The sequence below is a fragment of the Oncorhynchus mykiss genome, chromosome 18, assembly GCF_057628025.1.
Source record: "Oncorhynchus mykiss isolate SJ-2025 chromosome 18, ASM5762802v1, whole genome shotgun sequence".
In the NCBI taxonomy this organism is placed as follows: domain Eukaryota; kingdom Metazoa; phylum Chordata; class Actinopteri; order Salmoniformes; family Salmonidae; genus Oncorhynchus; species Oncorhynchus mykiss.
The window spans coordinates 52,093,819-52,111,945 of record NC_143039.1 but is presented as its reverse complement, the minus strand read 5'-3'; the positions used below and the strand labels follow the sequence as shown (position 1 = coordinate 52,111,945).

Genomic DNA, 18,127 nt, shown 5'->3' with positions numbered 1-18,127 from the left:
TTAGTCAAAAAGCTAAAGTCAATGTGATGTTTTGTTTGTGTATAAACAGGTCCTAATCAATTATGAAATTTGAAATTGAGTTATCAATAAGTTTAAATTCATTATAAAATAGCTTTTTGATCAGCTACAGAAAATGCTGATTTAGTCTGAGAAAACACAGTCAGAGTACAGTGTATTGGAAAAACTTCCATTTGGTTAGCACTCTCAAGTCTCAATTGCATTCCTTCCGCTCTCTTCAGTCTAAAATTGTATTTAATAGTGTTATCCAGGAGCTAATACAACTATTAAGCCATTTCCCATTGTATTAAGTTAATGCAGCCCAGCCAAGGGTTTACACAAGTGTCAGGACATGAACCCTTGCCCAAATAAAGATATTCAGTTTTTTCAGATCCACATGGGTTCAGTTCAGGAATCACCGAAGTAATCAGAGTTGAGGTGTGATACATGTCTCACCATTTTTTTTTAGCACCGCCCAGCCTCAGACCCACACGGCTCCTGTCGAGTCACACCTGACGTAGGTGGTCCCAGATAAAAGACTGGTACCTCACCCTGCAGATGACAAACTACATCTCATCATTGAAAACTCCATGCTTGAGAAGTTAAATAATTTGTATCATATATTTGGTTGAATTCGTTTCAATAGCCAGATTTTACCCATCAAGATGGTACTACCTTTAACTAGCCTGTTCAGGATTACACAATGCATCTTAATATTTGCCATCTCAGGTAAGAAAATGCATCCAGTTAGGTAGGTACAACATTATTGTTGCTTTATGGAAAAAGGAAGGACACATTTTTCTGAGGCTTGAAGTTGGAGGAATTTTAAAGATTACAAAATGAATATATTATAAATGTGTATATATGTGTGAATGTATAATATTATATACCTTACAGTAGTAAGAAGTGATACAATGCAATCTCTATCAAAAACTTGATGCATACTTTATTGGTACTTGAGTAGCACTTAAATGACAGGAAAATCACATTGTGTGAGATGTTTAAGTGTCTTGCAGACTGATTTTGAAGTAATCAATACCTTTAATTATGGTTAATTAAGATGTTTGTCTGATATCAATTTCAATATACTGTACCCTAATATATATTATTTTATATATTAGGGTATTATATATCAAAGTATATCTATCTGTACACATTTTGTATAGTATGAAAAAAACATTATTAATATCATGTTTGATTCAGTAAACCATCTACCTTACCTGTCTATTTTCAAAGACTGTATTCAATGGCACTTACTGGCACTCAAAAAGACCAGCAGATCTAATTATTGTGTCCCTAGCGCCAACTCAAAGCACAAATATATATTGCGATGACTATGAAATGGCTATTGGATATCAAAGTAGACTGGCTATTATTTGGCCCAACTGCGATTGTCTTTGCGTTGATTCAGGTGTACTTGGCTGATTTTGAGTGGGAAAAGATGCCTGAAATATATCCATAATTTAACTCAATCTACTTTGGTTTGTCTCATTTGAGCTAAAAGGACAATGGTCCTTGTATACTAAAGTCCCAACCCTAAATGGCTTGCATAATAATGACAGTTATGGAATCGCTCAAGAGTATTCTCTACAGTCAGAACTCCATGAGTGTCCTGCAACAACTAATTAGCAAAGTCAATCTAAGTGTTAACACATTTGAGAGGGGTATTGTACTTCAATTGATGTCTGATGTGGATAGAGTAATCTAAAGCTAAAGAGTAATCCAAATTAATACCACACCTTTATGAATAGCTGATACTGCATTATGATTGTTATGTTTCCTAATGGGCCACCAGATTTGCTCACTGCATTACTTTTTATATACACTCTCAAACCTAGCCTGAAGACCCGATATTGAATTGCATTGAATTCTACGTCGGGCATAAATGGATAAGGAAAGTTTCCACTGACAACCTCTACAAGCCAGAATGTTAAATGAAATGAGATTTGAACTTACTTTACACGGACAACAGGTAAAGTAATTTCAAATATAATTATATTCAACATTCTGGCTTCTAAAGGTCGTTAGAGGAAACTTTTCTGATCTTAACACTCATTTATACCCGACGTTGGAATATCAAACTATACAGCCAACAGCTCTATGTGTGTGCTACAGATGTAGGATCTTCTTTTGATCACTCTTTTGTTGCGAAGAATTTTCCTGCAAGCAGGAAATGCACACTTGTATGTTTTCCAGGTTTGAAAAGGCTTCTAAAGTTAGTAATTTCCCTTTAACATGCCAGATTTGATTTGCCCTAATGAAAAATGTATCAACCTCCACAAAAATGGTCCATTTATTATAATCCACATAATTCTTATTTCCTGTTGATGCAGATGATTTTCCTGCCATAGCAAACTGTCTCAGATGAAGATCCTACATCTGTTAGTACTTTAGGCTACCTCAAAAATCCTCTGATTCCCAAGATGAAGGCTATAGAAATCCATGTTGCACTCATAGCCTTAAATGATCCACTTGAATAAGGTGTATATTTTTGCTTGCCACAGGTTCCCTGTCAGTGCCCTGCTTAGTCACTCCAGCAGGTATGAGCACCACCCCCACAAAAAAAGCGGTCTTCCAGTTGGGCATGAAGATCACCAACCGAGTCTTCAATGACTCCCTATTGAATCCCAATTCTGAGGACTACAAGAAATTGTATGGCGAGGTCAGCCAATTGGTAAGATTGAGAACCATGCCTTGAATTAAACAACACCACGATGTAAACTATACCACAGCACGGGCCTATGTGCCGTTCTGGCTCGGAAAAGGCTTACTCGCTTACTTACAATATTATCATAGCAGGAATTATCTCTAAAAGTGATGGTCTCATGACAATGATGAAAGTTGTGACATAATTGAGTATTTTTCAGCTTGCTGATGCCTACAATTCTCCTACATCCGGAACAGCATCCACTTATGAGGGCGTTGCAACAATGACTTTCAGGTACAGTAAGCTTGACTAAGTCACCTGGATCCTTTAGATGAGCTTTTGAGAGGATGTGTAACTAAAGTATAAACTCACTGCATTTATATCTGTCCTTGACAGACCGAAACATGAAATTATGAATTGGAATGACTTGCCTCGTCTAAACTATGTAAGCTTGTCAAAATTATAGCTTCAATGTCGAAATAACCTTTAGGTTAAGTTTTGGTGGGTTGTGGTAGTGTTTTAAACAGCCATTTCAAACTTTGAAACAAAATAAAAACATGAAAATGGCTGTGATCTTCTGGTTTACAAGACGTGTTTAATGCCCACCTCCACCCGGTCAAGGTTGGGTGGGAATATTTTATTATACTGTATCTAACATTCTTAATTTTCTGAATCTTATCTTTTACAGAAATGGATCAGTGATCGCAAACGCTGACATAGTTTTCAACACAATGTCTATCAATAGATTTGTGGTCCAGTTTGATTTCCTGGATCAAATCAAAGCCAATCCTTCTGCCTCTCTCCAGATAGATACAAATTATGTTGAATGTAAGACGTACAAATATACCAATATTGTATTTTCCATAATGTAATAATGATTCATGATGAATGTATAATATGATATACCTCATATACCTTATAGTATTGAGAAATTTTATTAATTTTACAATGCAATCTCTATCAAAACCTGGTGCATACTGTATGGGTACTTGGGTAGGACTTAAATGACAGGAAAATTGAATGTTGTGAGATGTTTAAGTGTCTTACAGACTGATTTTGAAGCAATCAGCCCCTTCTATTATGGTTATGTAAGACGTTTGTCTGATATCAATTTCAATATACTGTCCCACTATATATATTATTTTATATATTAGGGTAAGATATATAAAATTATATATATCTGTACACATTTTGTATAGTATACCTGAAATATTATTCATATTTTATATGTTTGATTCAGTAAACCATCTACCTTCACTGTCTATTTTCAAAGACTGTGTATTCAATGGCACTTACCGACATTCAGATAGACCAGCAGATCAAATTATTGTGTCCCTAGCACCAACTCAAAGCACAAATATATATTGTGATGACTATGAAATGTCTATTAGATAACAAAGTAGACTGGCTATAATTTGGCCCAACTGGTGATTGTCTTTGCGTTGATTCAGGTGTACTTGGCTGATTTTGAGTGGGAAAAGATGCCTGAAATATATCCATCATTTAACTCAATCTACTTTGGTTTGTCTCATTTGCGCTAAAAGGACAATGGTCCTTGTATACTAAAGTCCCAACCCTAAATGGCTTGCATAATAATGACAGTTATGGAATCGCTCGAGAGTATTCTCTACAGTCAGAACTCCATGAGTGTCCTGCAACAACTAATTAGCAAAGTCAATCTAAGTGTTAACAAATTTGAGAGGGGTATTTTACTTCAATTGATGTCTGATGTGGATAGAGTAATCTAAAGCTAAAGAGTAATCCAAATTAATACCACACCTTTATGAGTATCTGATACTCCATTATGATTGTTATGTTTCCTAATGGGCCACCAGATTTGCTCACTGCATTACTTTTATATACACTCTCAAACCTAGCCTGAAGACCCGATATTGAATTGCATTGAATTCTACGTCAGGAATAAATGGATAAGGAAAGTTTCCACTGACAACCTCTACAAGCCAGAATGTTAAATGAAATGAGATTTGAATTTTCTTTACACGGACAACAGGTAAAGTAATTTCAAGTATAATTATACTCAACATTCTGGCTTGTAAAGGTTGTGAGAGGAAATTTTCCTGATCTTAACACTCATTTACACCCGACGTTGGAATCTCAAACTATACAGCCAACAGCTCTATGTGTGTGTGTGCTACAGATGTAGGATCTTCTTTTGATCACTGTTTTGTAACTGAGAATTCCTGCACACCAGAAAATTTACACTTGTAGTATATTTTCCAGGTTTAAAAAGGCTTCTAAAAGGCTTCTAGCAAACTGGCTCAAATGAAGATCCTACATCTGTTAGTACTTTAGGCTACCTCAAAAATCCTCAAATTCCCAAGATGAATGCTATAGAAGTCCATGTTGCACTCATAGCCTTAAATGATCCACTTGAATAAGGTGTATATTTTTGCTTGCCACAGGTTCTCCGTCAGTGCCCTACTCAGTCACTCCAGCAGGTATGAGCACCACCCCAACAAACAAAATGGTATTCCAGATGTGCATAAAGATCACCAATCGGGTCTTCAATTACTCCCTATTGAATCCCAAATCCGAGGACTACAAGAAAATGTATGACGAGGTCAGCCAACTGGTAAGATTGAGAACCATGCCTTGAATTAAACAACACCACAATATAAACTATACCAGAGCACGGGCCTATGTGCTGTTCTGGCTCGGAAAAGGCTTACTTACTTACTTACTTACAATATTATCACAGCAGGAATTATCTCTAAAAGTGATGGTCTCATGACAATGATGAAAATTGTGACAATTTTGTATTTTCAGCTTGCTGATGTCTACAAGTCTCCTACATCCGGAACAGCATCCACTTATGAGGGCGTTGCAACAATGACTTTCAGGTACAGTAAGCTTGACTAAGTCACCTGGGTCCTTTAGATAAAAATGTCTGTGATCTTCTGGTTTACAAGACGTGTTTAATGCCCACCTCCACCCGGTCAAGGTTGGGTGAGGATATTTTATTATACTGTATCATCTAACATTCTTAATTTTCTGAATCTTATCTTTTACAGAAATGGATCAGTGATCGCAAACGCTGACATAGTTTTCAACACAATGTCTATGAATAGATTTGTGGTCAAGTTTGATTTCCTGGATCATATCGAAGCCAATCCTTCTGCCTCTCTTCAGATAGATACAAATTATATTGAGTGTAAGACATACAAATATACTAACTGACTGTCCTGGTACTGTACATCTCTATTTTTCCAGGCAAACTCTTGTCTGCAGAACAAGATCTGACAAAGATGAGCTACAAGCAAAACCATGTCACAACCTCTGTAGATACAGTATAGTTTGTCAAGAATTTAGCATGTTATATAGGATGAAAATGATTTGAATGATTTCATATGTTTGTATTTATTCCACAAATCTTGCGCATAAGTTTTGGGCAACCTTGCTAGTATTTTTGTATTGTATCTGATGTCTGTTATATTCAGATTTTTCATTGGCACATATCTCAGATGTTTTGCGTTGCATCATGTTCAACTGCTCAATTGTATAATGCTAAAGATGAATGTTAAATCAAAAATTAAATCAAAGAGTTCCTTAATTGGTCAGTTATTTGAATCGGGAGTTTACAGTAATGATGTATACAAGCCCTGGATTGCTAATGGTATGTATTGGCCATTGACAGGCTTTGAAGACACCAGTCGGCCATTTTGGCACTCTCCAGTAGGAGCAGTCCTTCACAAGAGTACATTGAATTCTACAGTATTTCAATTAAATGTTTCAAGGACAAAATGACATGTATTTAAATATTTGTTTATTGTTGGGACAGTAATCTCAAAACTATACTGTAAGGAAACATTTTTATATTATTTTTATTTGAATGTTTAGCTCACATAATACAATGTAAAAGTGTGCAATAGAATAGAATAAATGTGGCAAAAACAAATGTAGAAATAAAAAAATTCTATAGCTTCCAAAATAAAATAATGGTGAGGGAGTGTCAAGATGGAGGCATGGTGGCTTCAATAGAGCCCCCCAAATAGTAATCATGTGTATATATAAATCATTGGCTAACAAGTGCAGTAATAATGTGACATCTTGCAAAATGGAAATAGATGGAGGTCTGAATCCTAACTTGACTTGAGTTCCCATTGATGTCAATGGAAGATTTTCAAAAACTCCAGTTACACGCACAGATCTCAAGTTAGGATTTGGGACTTGAGAATTACACATGTAAATAGGAGTACATTTCTGAGTTTGTATCACATTTTATGTACAATTTAATGGAAGACTTGTAAATAAATGTTGAGAACCAAGAACCTCTTCTTCATGGAAGTATCCTCATTAAACTGACAGTTCACTCCAACATCAAAGTTGGTATTTTCAGACATTAAAAGTAGTTTAATGAAGAAATATACTATAAATACAAAAGTATATGGACACCTCTTTGAATGAGTGGATTCTGCTATTCCAGCCTCACCCTGTCACGGCTTTCTTCTGTTGAAGGAGAGGCGGACCAAAACGCAGCGTGGTTATTGTGATACATCTTTAATAAAGATTAAAATACAAGAAATGTGAAAAACCGAAAACAGCCCTATCTGGTGTAACAAACACAAAGACAGGAACAATCACCCACAAAACCCAACACAAAACAGGCTACCTAAATATGGCTCCCAATCAGAGACAATGACTAACACCTGCCTCCTATTGAGAACCATATCAGGCCCAAACACAGAAACAGACAAACAAGACAAGAATGCCCACTCAGATCACACCCTGACCAAACAAAACATAGAACATACAAAGTAAACTATGGTCAGGGTGTGACACACCCATTACTGATTGGTGTGTAAAATCAACCTCACATCCACGCAATCTCCATAGTCAAACATTGGCAGTAGAATGTCCTTACTGAAGAGCTCAATGCCTTTCAACATGGCACGTCAGTTTGTCAAATTTCCTCCCTGCTTGAGCTGCCCCAGTCACCTGTAAGTTTTGTTATCGTCTTGTTTGTTCAAGTCAACCAACGTTTTGTGTCTCAGCTCCTGCTTTTTCCAGTCTCTTTTCTCACCCTCCCGGTTTTGACCCTTGCCTGTCCTGACTCCGAGCTAGCCTGCCTGACCACGCTGCCTGAGCCTGCCTGCCGACCTGTACCTTTTCCCCCTCTGGATTTCCGACCTCCGCCTTACCCTGACCCTGAGTCCGCCTATCATTCGGTACCATTGGCCCACCTCTGGTTATCTGACCCCTGCCTGCCTTGACCTGTCTATTCCCTGCCCCTGTTGGAATGAGAAACAATTGTTTACTCGACATGGTCTGCATCTGGGTCTTAACTTCATACCTGATAATTGCTTTTTTAAAATCATGTTTATATATTAAATAATAATTTAAATGCTTATTAAACAATGTGGTATGTTTGGTTTTATCTTGCAATAAAAAAAAGGAAAAAAATATATAAATATATGAAAACCAAATGTGGATTCATTCGTTCAAAACCAGGTTCAAACCAAGTTGCTACCGCAAATGTATATAAATATCCGGAATAAGAAGGATAAATATACAGATGCCTGTGAAAATCTTATTTTACAATCATGACCAGCAAATCCACATTGTGTTTGTACATTATGAGTTCGAAAGTACAGGGGCAATACACAATCGGGAAAGTCAAGTCTGCAAAATAAAATAGTCTTTCAGGCCGTAATCCCACTAAGCTTTACACAAACACTCAGTTATGTTCACTTGAGCTCTTCCTGCCGGATGTGCTACCAGTGTGATTGTAATGAGATGGTTTTGAAAAACCTTATACTTTTGGTGCAAAACACCTTCACCCAGAACCGTGTAATCCATTGACTATACAGTATTTCCATTCCATTTCTAGTTGACGTGCCTCGTTTAAACTATATAAGCGTGTAAAAATCAATCAATCAAATTTGTTGTAAAACAAATGATAGTCCCACTAAGCCCAAACCAGATGGGATGGCGTATCGTAGCAGAATGCTGTGGTAGCCATGCTGGTTTAACCAGCAAATCACCCCCACACCACAACACCTCCCCCTCCATTCTTTACGGTGGGAAATACACATGCGGAAATCCGTTCACCCACACCGCTGCCAACTGTACCTGCCAATATCTTTTGGTCAAGTCGAGGGTGCTGATGTGCCGGGCATTTCCCAATCGGTCGATAAGCTTGTCCACCCTCGGCATGGGGTAGGTGTCTAACAAGCTGATGTCATTCACACCCCGGAAATCATTACAGAAGCGCAGGCTAATGTCTGGTTTGGGCACCAATACAATGGGGCTGTACCATGCACAGTGCCATGTTGCAAGGAACTTACTTTCAGCCATGGGGATTAAGACCAACACCTTGTCTGCCACCGGAAATTCTCAGGGCTGGGTTCCCAGATTGTAGACCTGGGCTTGGGCGCGTTGTGCCTTCTCCACATGTTCCCTTATCAATGGCCATATGGCTGTCATCCGCTCCCTCATCGTCTCCACATGTTCTACCACGCTGTGTAAGGGGGTTGGTTGGGCTTCCCATACCTCCTTGGCGAGGTCCAGTAGGCCGCGTGGACTCCTCCCATAGAGAAATTCTACAGGGGGAAAACCCGGTGGATGACTGGAGTACTTCTCGGATCGAGAACATTAGGTGGGGTAGTAGCTGGTCCCAGTTCTTCCCGTCCTGCTCGATGACCTTCCACAGCATTTGTTTGAGCGTTTTATTGAACCACTCGACGAGCCGATCCATCTACGGGTGAAAGATGGAGGTCTGGATCTCTTTGATCTGCAGGAGAGCACACAAATCTTTCATTAGGCAGGACTTAAACTCAGTACCTTGGTCTGTTAGGATCTCGTTCGGGATGCCCACGCGGCAAAATAGGTAGAACATCTCCCGGGCAATTCTCTTGGATACAGCCGCCCATAGGGGAATGGCCTCGTGATACCGGGTGGCATAATCTACTATTAACTTATTTGGGAAAGGTGGGACGCTAGCTCGCCATCTCGACAACATCCGGTGAAATTGCAGAGCACGAAATTAAAAATACAAAAATCGTAATATTAAACATTCATGAAAATACAACTGTCATACATCATTTAAAAGCTTAACTTCCTGTTAATCCAGCTGCTGTCACGTTCGTTGACGGAAGAATCAGACCAAGGTGCAGCATGGTAAGCGTACATCATTTTATTTTGATGAACACGAAAAAACTAACTACAGCCGAACGTGAAGCTACATGCAGTGCAGAAAGCAACTACACACAAACAAGATCCCACAAACTAAAGGTGGAATAAAGGCTGCCTAAGTATGTTCCCCAATCAGAGACAACGATAGACAGCTGCCTCTGATTGGGAACCATACCCGGCCAACAAAGAAATAGAAAACTAGAATGCCCACCCAAATCACACCCTGACCTAACCAAATAGAGAAGTAAAAAGGCTCTCTAAGGTCAGGGCGTGACAGCCGCTTTGTCAGATTTCAAAAAGGCTTTACCACGAAAGCATACCATGCGAGGATCTGAGGACAGTGCCCAGCATACAAAAGCATTTAAATTATTTTCCAAACCAGCAGAGACGTCACAAAAGTCAGAAATAGCGATAAAATAAATCACTTACCTTTGAAGATCCTCCTCGGTTTGCATTCCCAAGGGTCCCAGCTACACAACAAACGGTCGTTTTGTTCGATAAAGTCCTTTTTATAACCCAAAAAAAGTCAGTTTAGTTGGCGTTCTTGATTCAGTAATCCACCTGTTCCACTCGTTCAAAATGCATACAAAGGAATCCCAAAAGTTACCAATAAACTTCGTCCAAACAAGTCAAACAATGTTTCTAATCAATCCTCAGGTACCCTAATATGTAAATAAACTATATAATTTAAGACGGAGAATAGTGTGTTCAATACCGGAATTGCATTCTGGGAGGATTTCCTTTCAATTTCCCATAGGCAAGCATTTCAATGGGTGGTCACCTCAACAACAACAAAAATTACGGATGGATTCTCCTTGGGTTTTCACCTGCCATATCAGTTCTGTTATACTCATAGACATTATTTTAACAGTTTCAGAAACTTCAGAGAGTGTTTTCTATCCAATACTACATATTATATGCATATCCTAGCTTCTGGGCCTGAGAAACAGGCAGTTTACTTTGGGCACGTCAGTCATCCGAACTTCCGAATACTGCCCCCTATCCCTAAGAAGGTTTAACAGGACGTACCGGTGTCCTCATGCTTTTTTTTTACCAGGTTCAAGTTCAAGTTCAGATCCTTCCACTGCGCTGTCCCGACTTGTCCCCTCAGTGTGCCCCCAGCGAGTGTCTCGGCTGGTCCATTGAAATCGATGAAGGGGAGGATGGGCTCCTCCTCCAGTTGTTCACCAGGGGGTTGAACAGCGGTCAATCTCATCCCAGAAGGAGGGGTACCGGCAACTCCGGTATGGCACCTACCATCATCCGGCAGCTCCCTTGTGACGTCATGATACTGGCCTGTATGGTTGGATACCGATTTGTGTCACTGTGGACACAGGAAACGGACATCTCCCTACCACGTTCGGTCCCTTGCCCCAGCAGGCTCGTTGATACGAGCATAACCACACTCCCGGAGTCTAATAGAGGTTCCGTGTTGTGTCCGTCAACCTTCACCAGGCCAATTAGTGCCGTTGGTTCCATGTGCGCACAACAGGAGGTGACGTAGTGCACTGCGCGGCCCACCTCACCTCAAGGGCTGGCTGATGGCATCGACTCCTCTCTAGACAGGCAATTCCAGGCAAGGTGCCCCTGGGCGCCAAACTCAAAACACCTGCTTTGGTCTCCATTTACCTGGGGTCGTCGGCAGCGGGTCTGCTCTCCCCCAGTCGTCTCTCCATGGGTCTGCGGCCATTTGGCCCTGCCGACTGTCGATTCCGGCAGCAGTGAGGTTGTCCTTCCGTCAGCTCGGACGGGTCCTCGGCTCGGCTCCCCCTCAGCAGGGCCTCAGTGTCCTGATGTGTCTCCACTGCTTCCAGGAGGCCCTCCAAGATCTGGGGAATGCATGCAGGCCCACTTTGGCTAGAGTGGCTATGTCAGTTATGAGTCATGCCCTGGTGATGCGCAGTAGGTCGCTCATCTGGGCTTGGGGAGAGGCATTGTCCACGAACCTCCAGTTGGGGAACAGTTGGGCCCGATGGGCCAGGCTGTACCCATAGCGGCTGAGTATCTCCCATTTGAGACAGTCGTAGTTAGCCACCTCTTTGTTGTTATGGTCCCAATACCCCTGTTGGGCGTTCCCAGAGAGGAACGGGGCCTGCAGACTTGCCCACTTCAGCCTTGGCCATCTTTGCCGTAGCACTGTCCGTTCAAACATGCAGAGGTATGTTTTGATGTCTTCATCTTCATTAGCTTAATTAAAAACTGGTTTGGATGCGATTCAGGAGGCACTCCTCCTTGTAGCTTACTCAACGAGGTGGGCATTTTGTAGCCGCTGTTCCTCCAGAGTTCGTTCCTGAACCATCTGTTTTGCTTGTTGGACCCGGACGAACTGAGCTATCAACTCGTTCATGCTGATGCTATGTGAACGTCAATCCTGATCTGACCAGGTAATCAGAATGCCCTCATTCTACACCACTTGTAGCAGACCAGGGGGTTTGGTCAAAACATTTACATAGATCAGATAAAGATAGAGTTGGATTAGCTCAGTTTCAAGGGTGTTTATTTAAATAACAAACTAAAAGGAAACACTAGCCGGTATACCGTCTTCTGGGCTCCTGGGTCTTTCTGTGTCCTGGGGGGAACAAAACTGAGTTCCCTCCGTTACGGAGCACGACTATACGGGAGTAACCTCTCTTCCCCCAGTCCCCTCCCTCGTGTGCTGCCCATCTGGCAGCTTTATGGGACTCGTGCAGCTGGTGAGCAATCAGACCCTTGATTACTTAACAAGCCCCAATTAGTCCTGACCGGGAAGCCCATTGAGACATGGCACGTCCAGCAGAGGGAGCCATTGCCTCGCGATGTAAACTCCATCTGTAACCAGGCCTCGACAAGTCTCCCCTTGATGTCTGACCTGCTGTACCCCACTGTTAGTTAGACTGCTAACAAAGACAGCAAACTGACAAGACATCTTAATACAATACATTTTAAGAGATTTTATATATTTTTCATTGACTGACATTGAGTATTATTGTATTCCTGCACATTTTTGGTTATTTCATTTAGCTAGGTAAGTCAGTTAAGAACAAATTCATATTTTCAATGATGGCCTAGGAACAGTGCATTAACTGTTTCGTTCAGGGGCAGAATGACAGATTTTTACCTTGTCAGCTCGGGGAATCAATCTTGTAACCTTTTGGTTTCTACTCTAACGCTCTAACCACTAGGCTACCCTGCCACCCCTGTTTCTTTGACATTGTTTTGTTCATATATACAAACGTATTTGGTCACCCCTTCAAATGAGTGGATTCAGCTTTTCAGCCACGCCCGTTGCTGACAGGTGTATAAAATCGAGCACACAGCCATGCAATCTCCATAGACAAACATTGGCAGTAGAATGGCATAACTTATGAGCTCAGTGACTTTCAACTTGCCACCGTCATAGGATAGCACCTTTCCGACAAGTCAGTTTGTCAAATTTCCACACTGCTAGAGCTGCCCTGGTCAACTGTAAGTGCTATTATTGTGAAGTGGAAACGTCTAAGAGCAGCAACAGCTCAGCCGCGAAGTGGAAGGCTACACAAGCTCCCAGAATGGCACAATAGAGTGCTGAAGCGTGTAGCGCGTGAAAATCATCTGTTCTTGGTTGCAACATTTTGTCGGGAGCATCATGAAATGGGTTTCCATGGCCGAGCATCCACACACAAGCCTAAGATCAGGATGAGCAATTCCAAGTGTTGGCTGGAGTGGTGTAAAGCTCTTTTCCATTGGACTCTGGAGCAGTGGAATTGCATTCTCTAGAGTGATGAATCGCGCTTCACCATCTGGTAGTCCGATGGACGAATCTGGGTTTGGCAGATGAAAGGATAATGCTACCTGCACGAATGTATAGTGTGAACTATAAAGTTTGGTGGAGGAGGAATAAGGGTCTGGGGCTGTTTTTCATTGTTCGGGCTAGGCCCCTTAGTTCCAGTAAAGGGAAATCTTCATGCTACAGTATAGAATGACATTCTAGACGATTCTGTGCAACAGTGGCAGCAGTTTGGGGAAGGCCCTTTCCTGTTTCAGCATGACAACTACCCCGTGCACAAATACGGAAATTGTTTGAGATCGTTGTGGATGAACTTGACTGGCCTGCACAGAGCCCTAACCTCAACCCCATCGAACGTGTTTGGGATGAATTGGAACACCGACTGTGAGCCAGGCCTAATAGTCTAACATCAGTCCCCACAACAAAGTTCCAGCATCTAGTGGAAAGCCTTCCCAGAAGGATATAGGCTTTTATAGCGGCAAAGGGGGGACAAAATCCATATTAATGCCCATGATTTTGGAATGAGGTGTTAGACACACAGGTGTCCACATACTTTTAGTCATAGTTAAAACAAAGGATTTCTTCGTAGGCTACAGTATTTGACTAGACTGATTTTATGCTGACGATGTCAGTCATTTATTGCCCATTGTTTCTATGAGCATACAGCATTACAATAGTACTAAGCACTAAGTTCTATTTAAAACTTTACATTCAATTATTTCAATGGACACTGTAGCAATGCTCTATTGGTCTTACATATCTGATTGTCACGTCACTGGTCAAAAGACACTTATCAGCTACGGCAAACTGTTTCACACACAGTTATTCTTACTGATGACAGCCTGACGATAGAGTGTTTGAAGGCAGTACTTCAGGTCCATTTGCATGATGATTCATTGGCACTCCATTGAGAACATAGGGTCGAAAGTTGAATTGGAGATAAAGGGATTGAAAAGGCCACGTACACAATGCAGGGTCGCAACTCGTTCTTTCTAAATATTCCATTGTCATACTGGCTGGCAACTTTCTTATGCCTTGCCTGCTAGCTAGCCAACTACGGCTAACTTACAGTCACGTCAAAAAGTGATGCCAGAATAACTGCAAAGTAGCTGCATTTGCATTTGTTTAACCTGTTTTCTAGTGACATTTATGGATACATTCATAACAATGAGCTAATGAGTTGCGATTTCGCCTGGCACAGAAAATGTACTTACTGTCAGGACACTGTTGTTCAGAGGAGCTAGCCAACAACACAGCTACAGTAAAACAAACACTTCAAACAGAAGCTGGAAAGACTGCAAATCAGCTGCGTTTCATTTGACCTTTTTTAAATAGATTTCTTTGTGTATATATCCATAAAAATAATGCCAGCTGATTCATGATTTGGACTGGCTGAGAAACGCTGCCTGTCTGTCTCATCCCGACTCCCGACACATTCATTACCATGGAACAGCAGGAGATCGAATTTGAATGTTGCAAATGTCGGAGAGACAGACAGCAAGGTTTATGCAAATCTCCGCTGTTGAAAACTAAATGTTCATCCAAAAGAAATACAAGATAATGTCTAGATTATTTTTATAGTGGAGATCAAGTTCATAAATTGCCTGGCTGGGCTGATGAGAAAGTTGATTGCACAGTCAGATGGAACAGAGTAAATAGGCATTTTAATGTCATAGGTGGCAACTTGTGGAACAGACACTGGCTAGAATGCGGTTTTAACGAATCAGTATTCAGGATTAGACCCACACGTTGTATAAAAGCAGAGTTCATTGACAGGAAACCAAAAAAAGCTGAAACATTCAAAAGTTTTTAAAACCAGACTTCCATTCTGTTCAAAAATTCTATTAGCTTTTGGTTCGGGGAAGCTAGTTTCTATCTAATCATGAATTGTTAACATGGTACAGTAAATAATGTAATTATTTCAATTTCCTCATCCTGTAATTAAATCCCTTTGTATTACACAGTTGTAAAACACTCAAAACCCTAGAATGTGATGCAAAGCTGAGCCCATGATGTGTGAATTTGTTTTTGTATATTAAAACAAGGATTTTTACAGACAAGTGCAGGTGTGCATGTGTCTCATTTTCTAAGTGTGGGCACATTCTTATGGCCACATTGTCATTGTACTTGGTTACAGCCTGCATTGTGTATGTGGCCTTTTCAATCCCATTATCTCCAATTCAACTTTCGACCCTATGTTCTCAATGGAGTGCCAATTAATCATCATGCAAATGGACCTGAAGTACTGCCCTCAAACACTCTATCGGCAGGCTGTCATCAGTAAGAATAACTGTGTGTGAAACAGTTTGCCGTAGCTGATGTGTCTTTTGACCAGTGACGTGACAATGAAATATTTAAGACCAATAGAGCATTGCTACAGTGTCCATTGAAATAATTGAATGTAAAGTTTTAAATAGAACTTAGTGCCCACTATTGTAATGCTGTATGCTCATAGAAACAATGGGCAATAAATGACTGACATTGTCAGCATAAAATCAGTCCAGTCAAATACTATAGCTTACGAAGAAATCTTTTGTTTGAACTATGACTAAAAGTATGTGGACACCTACTTGTCTAACATCTCATTCCAAAATCATGGGCATTAAGGCGTTGGACTTAAGATCCAATGGACATATGTCCTCGTGTGTTCGATCCCCACTCCTGATGGAAGTTTCTATGAGGTGGATCTTATCAATTGTCCTTTCACTCATTTGAAATTGGTTTGGATCAAAGCTGAAAGAATTGACTTTGTTCCCCTTATTCCGCCTTGACTCAGCAAGTGTTTATCCTTTAAAAACACAAAAGATGGTTGAGTGGTTAAGGTCTTAGTCATTATCAACTTTTTTATTATTCTTATGCTTCGAAGCTCCGTTCTTGTATTAAGTTTGATTTGGATGTGAACCAGTTTCATTTAGATATTGTCTGGCTCAAAGCCAAAATAACTGACCTTGTGCTCCTTATTCCCTTTTGACTGGGCACTTGATTTTGTGTTCTTAACATCAGGATGGCCTGAGAGGTTAAGGTGTTGGACTTTACATCCAATGGACATATGTCCTCATGGGTTCAAACCTCACTCCTGGTAGATAGTTCTTTGAGTTGGAGCTTATCAATTGTCCTTTCACTCATTTGAATTTTTTGGGGATCAAAGCTGAAAGAATTGACTTTGTTCCCTTTACTCAGCAAGTGTTTATCTTTTAGAAACACAAAAGATGGTTTAGTGGTTAAGGTCTTAGAGTCATTATCAACTTATTCATTTTTTCTATTTGCTTCGAAACCCCGTTCATACCTTAAGGGAACATTTTGACATTTGCCATATGGTTAGTGAGAAAGTCCACATTGCAAATGTATGGTCCCTTAAGATGTCCGACAACTTTTCTAAAATTTGCGGACGGCGTCGGGCCGAGCGGCAGGGCCGGATCTTCCATGAAGTCATCTAACGAAGTATCTCGGACTTTCTGTTTCCGTTTTATAAAATGTTCACATTTTGGTCATTTTTCCACTCTCCCGGTAAATCCCACAAGAGGGCGAATGGAATCATATTGCAAATGTACAAAACATCACCAATCACGACGTGGCCTTATCTCCTAAACGGAAAAGATTTCGAAGACGAAACTTGGTGAGCATATGTTTGGCATAATGGGCAGTTGGCCCCGAACAAGATGGCGTCTAGGCCTCAACGGTTTTTGAGTTATGGCCATTTTCTGGGATTAAAGGTTAAAGATGAAAATAGAGCAATAATTTTTGCACTTCACGTCAAAGTAAAGGAACCTACGGTGTCAATAAAAAAATAACTAAATCAAATCAAATCAATTTTTATTTGTCAAAAACACATGGTTAGCAGATGTTAATGTGAGTGTAGCGAAATGCTTGTGCTTCTAGTTCCGAGAATGCAGTAATAACCAACAAGTAATCTAGCTAACAATTCCAAAACTACTACCTTATAAGACACAAGTGTAAGGGGATAAAGAATATGTACATAAAGATATATGAATGAGTGATGGTACAGAGCGGCATAGGCAAGATACAGTAGATGGTATTGAGTACAGTATCTACATATGAGATGAGTATGTAAACAAAGTGGCATAGTTAAAGTGGCTAGTGATACATGTATTACATAAAGATGCAGTAGATGATATGGAGTACAGTATATACGTATACATATGAGATGAATAATGTAGGGTATGTAAACATTGTATTAGGTAGCATTGTTTAAAGTGGCTAGTGATATATTTTACATCATTTCCCATCAATTCCCATTATTAAAGTGGCTGGAGTTGAGTCAGTGTGTTGGCAGCAGCCACTCAATGTTAGTGGTGGCTGTTTAACAGTCTGATGGCCTTGAGATAGAAGCTGTTTTTCCGTCTCTCGGTCCCAGCTTTGATGGACCTGTACTGACCTCGCCTTCTGGATAATAGCGGGGTGACCAGGCAGTGGCTCGGGTGGTTGTTGTCCTTGATGATCTTTATGGCCTTCCTGTGACATTGGGTGGTGTAGGTGTCCTGGAGGGCAGGTAGTTTGCCCCCGGTGATGCGTTGTGCAGACCTCACTACCCTCTGGAGAGCCTTACGGTTGCCATTTATCTATCG

At 40.6% G+C, this 18,127-nt stretch overlaps 1 protein-coding gene across 4 annotated transcripts; it reads left to right on the top strand.

Annotated features, from left to right (window-relative positions):
- Nucleotides 1-422: 422 nt before the first annotated feature.
- Nucleotides 423-6,933, top strand: LOC110496346 (uncharacterized). 4 transcript variants are annotated; one of them, XM_036952913.2, is made up of 7 exons: nt 423-726; nt 2,502-2,671; nt 2,865-2,938; nt 3,333-3,472; nt 5,068-5,237; nt 5,432-5,505; nt 5,677-6,933. In XM_036952913.2, the coding sequence occupies exons 1-7, from the start codon at nt 663-665 to the stop codon at nt 5,840-5,842; spliced, it is 858 nt and encodes a 285-aa protein (XP_036808808.1). In that variant the 5' UTR covers nt 423-662; the 3' UTR covers nt 5,843-6,933. The 4 variants fall into 4 exon arrangements, 2 of the variants coding, with proteins under 2 accessions (XP_036808808.1, XP_036808809.1); XM_036952914.2 differs by having other exon boundaries at nt 481-726; nt 5,876-6,933; XR_016488524.1 differs by lacking the exon at nt 3,333-3,472 and having other exon boundaries at nt 509-726; nt 5,876-6,933.
- Nucleotides 6,934-18,127: the final 11,194 nt, after the last annotated feature.

Bases quoted from the DNA above. Each gene is read 5' to 3' on its own strand.
- LOC110496346 (XM_036952913.2), top strand. From the start codon at position 663: ATGGTACTACCTTTAACTAGCCTGTTCAGGATTACACAATGCATCTTA. The intron at 2,939-3,332 runs GTACAGTAAGCT...TATCTTTTACAG, and splicing joins GTTGCAACAATGACTTTCAG to AAATGGATCAGTGATCGCAA. The intron at 5,506-5,676 runs GTACAGTAAGCT...TATCTTTTACAG, and splicing joins GTTGCAACAATGACTTTCAG to AAATGGATCAGTGATCGCAA.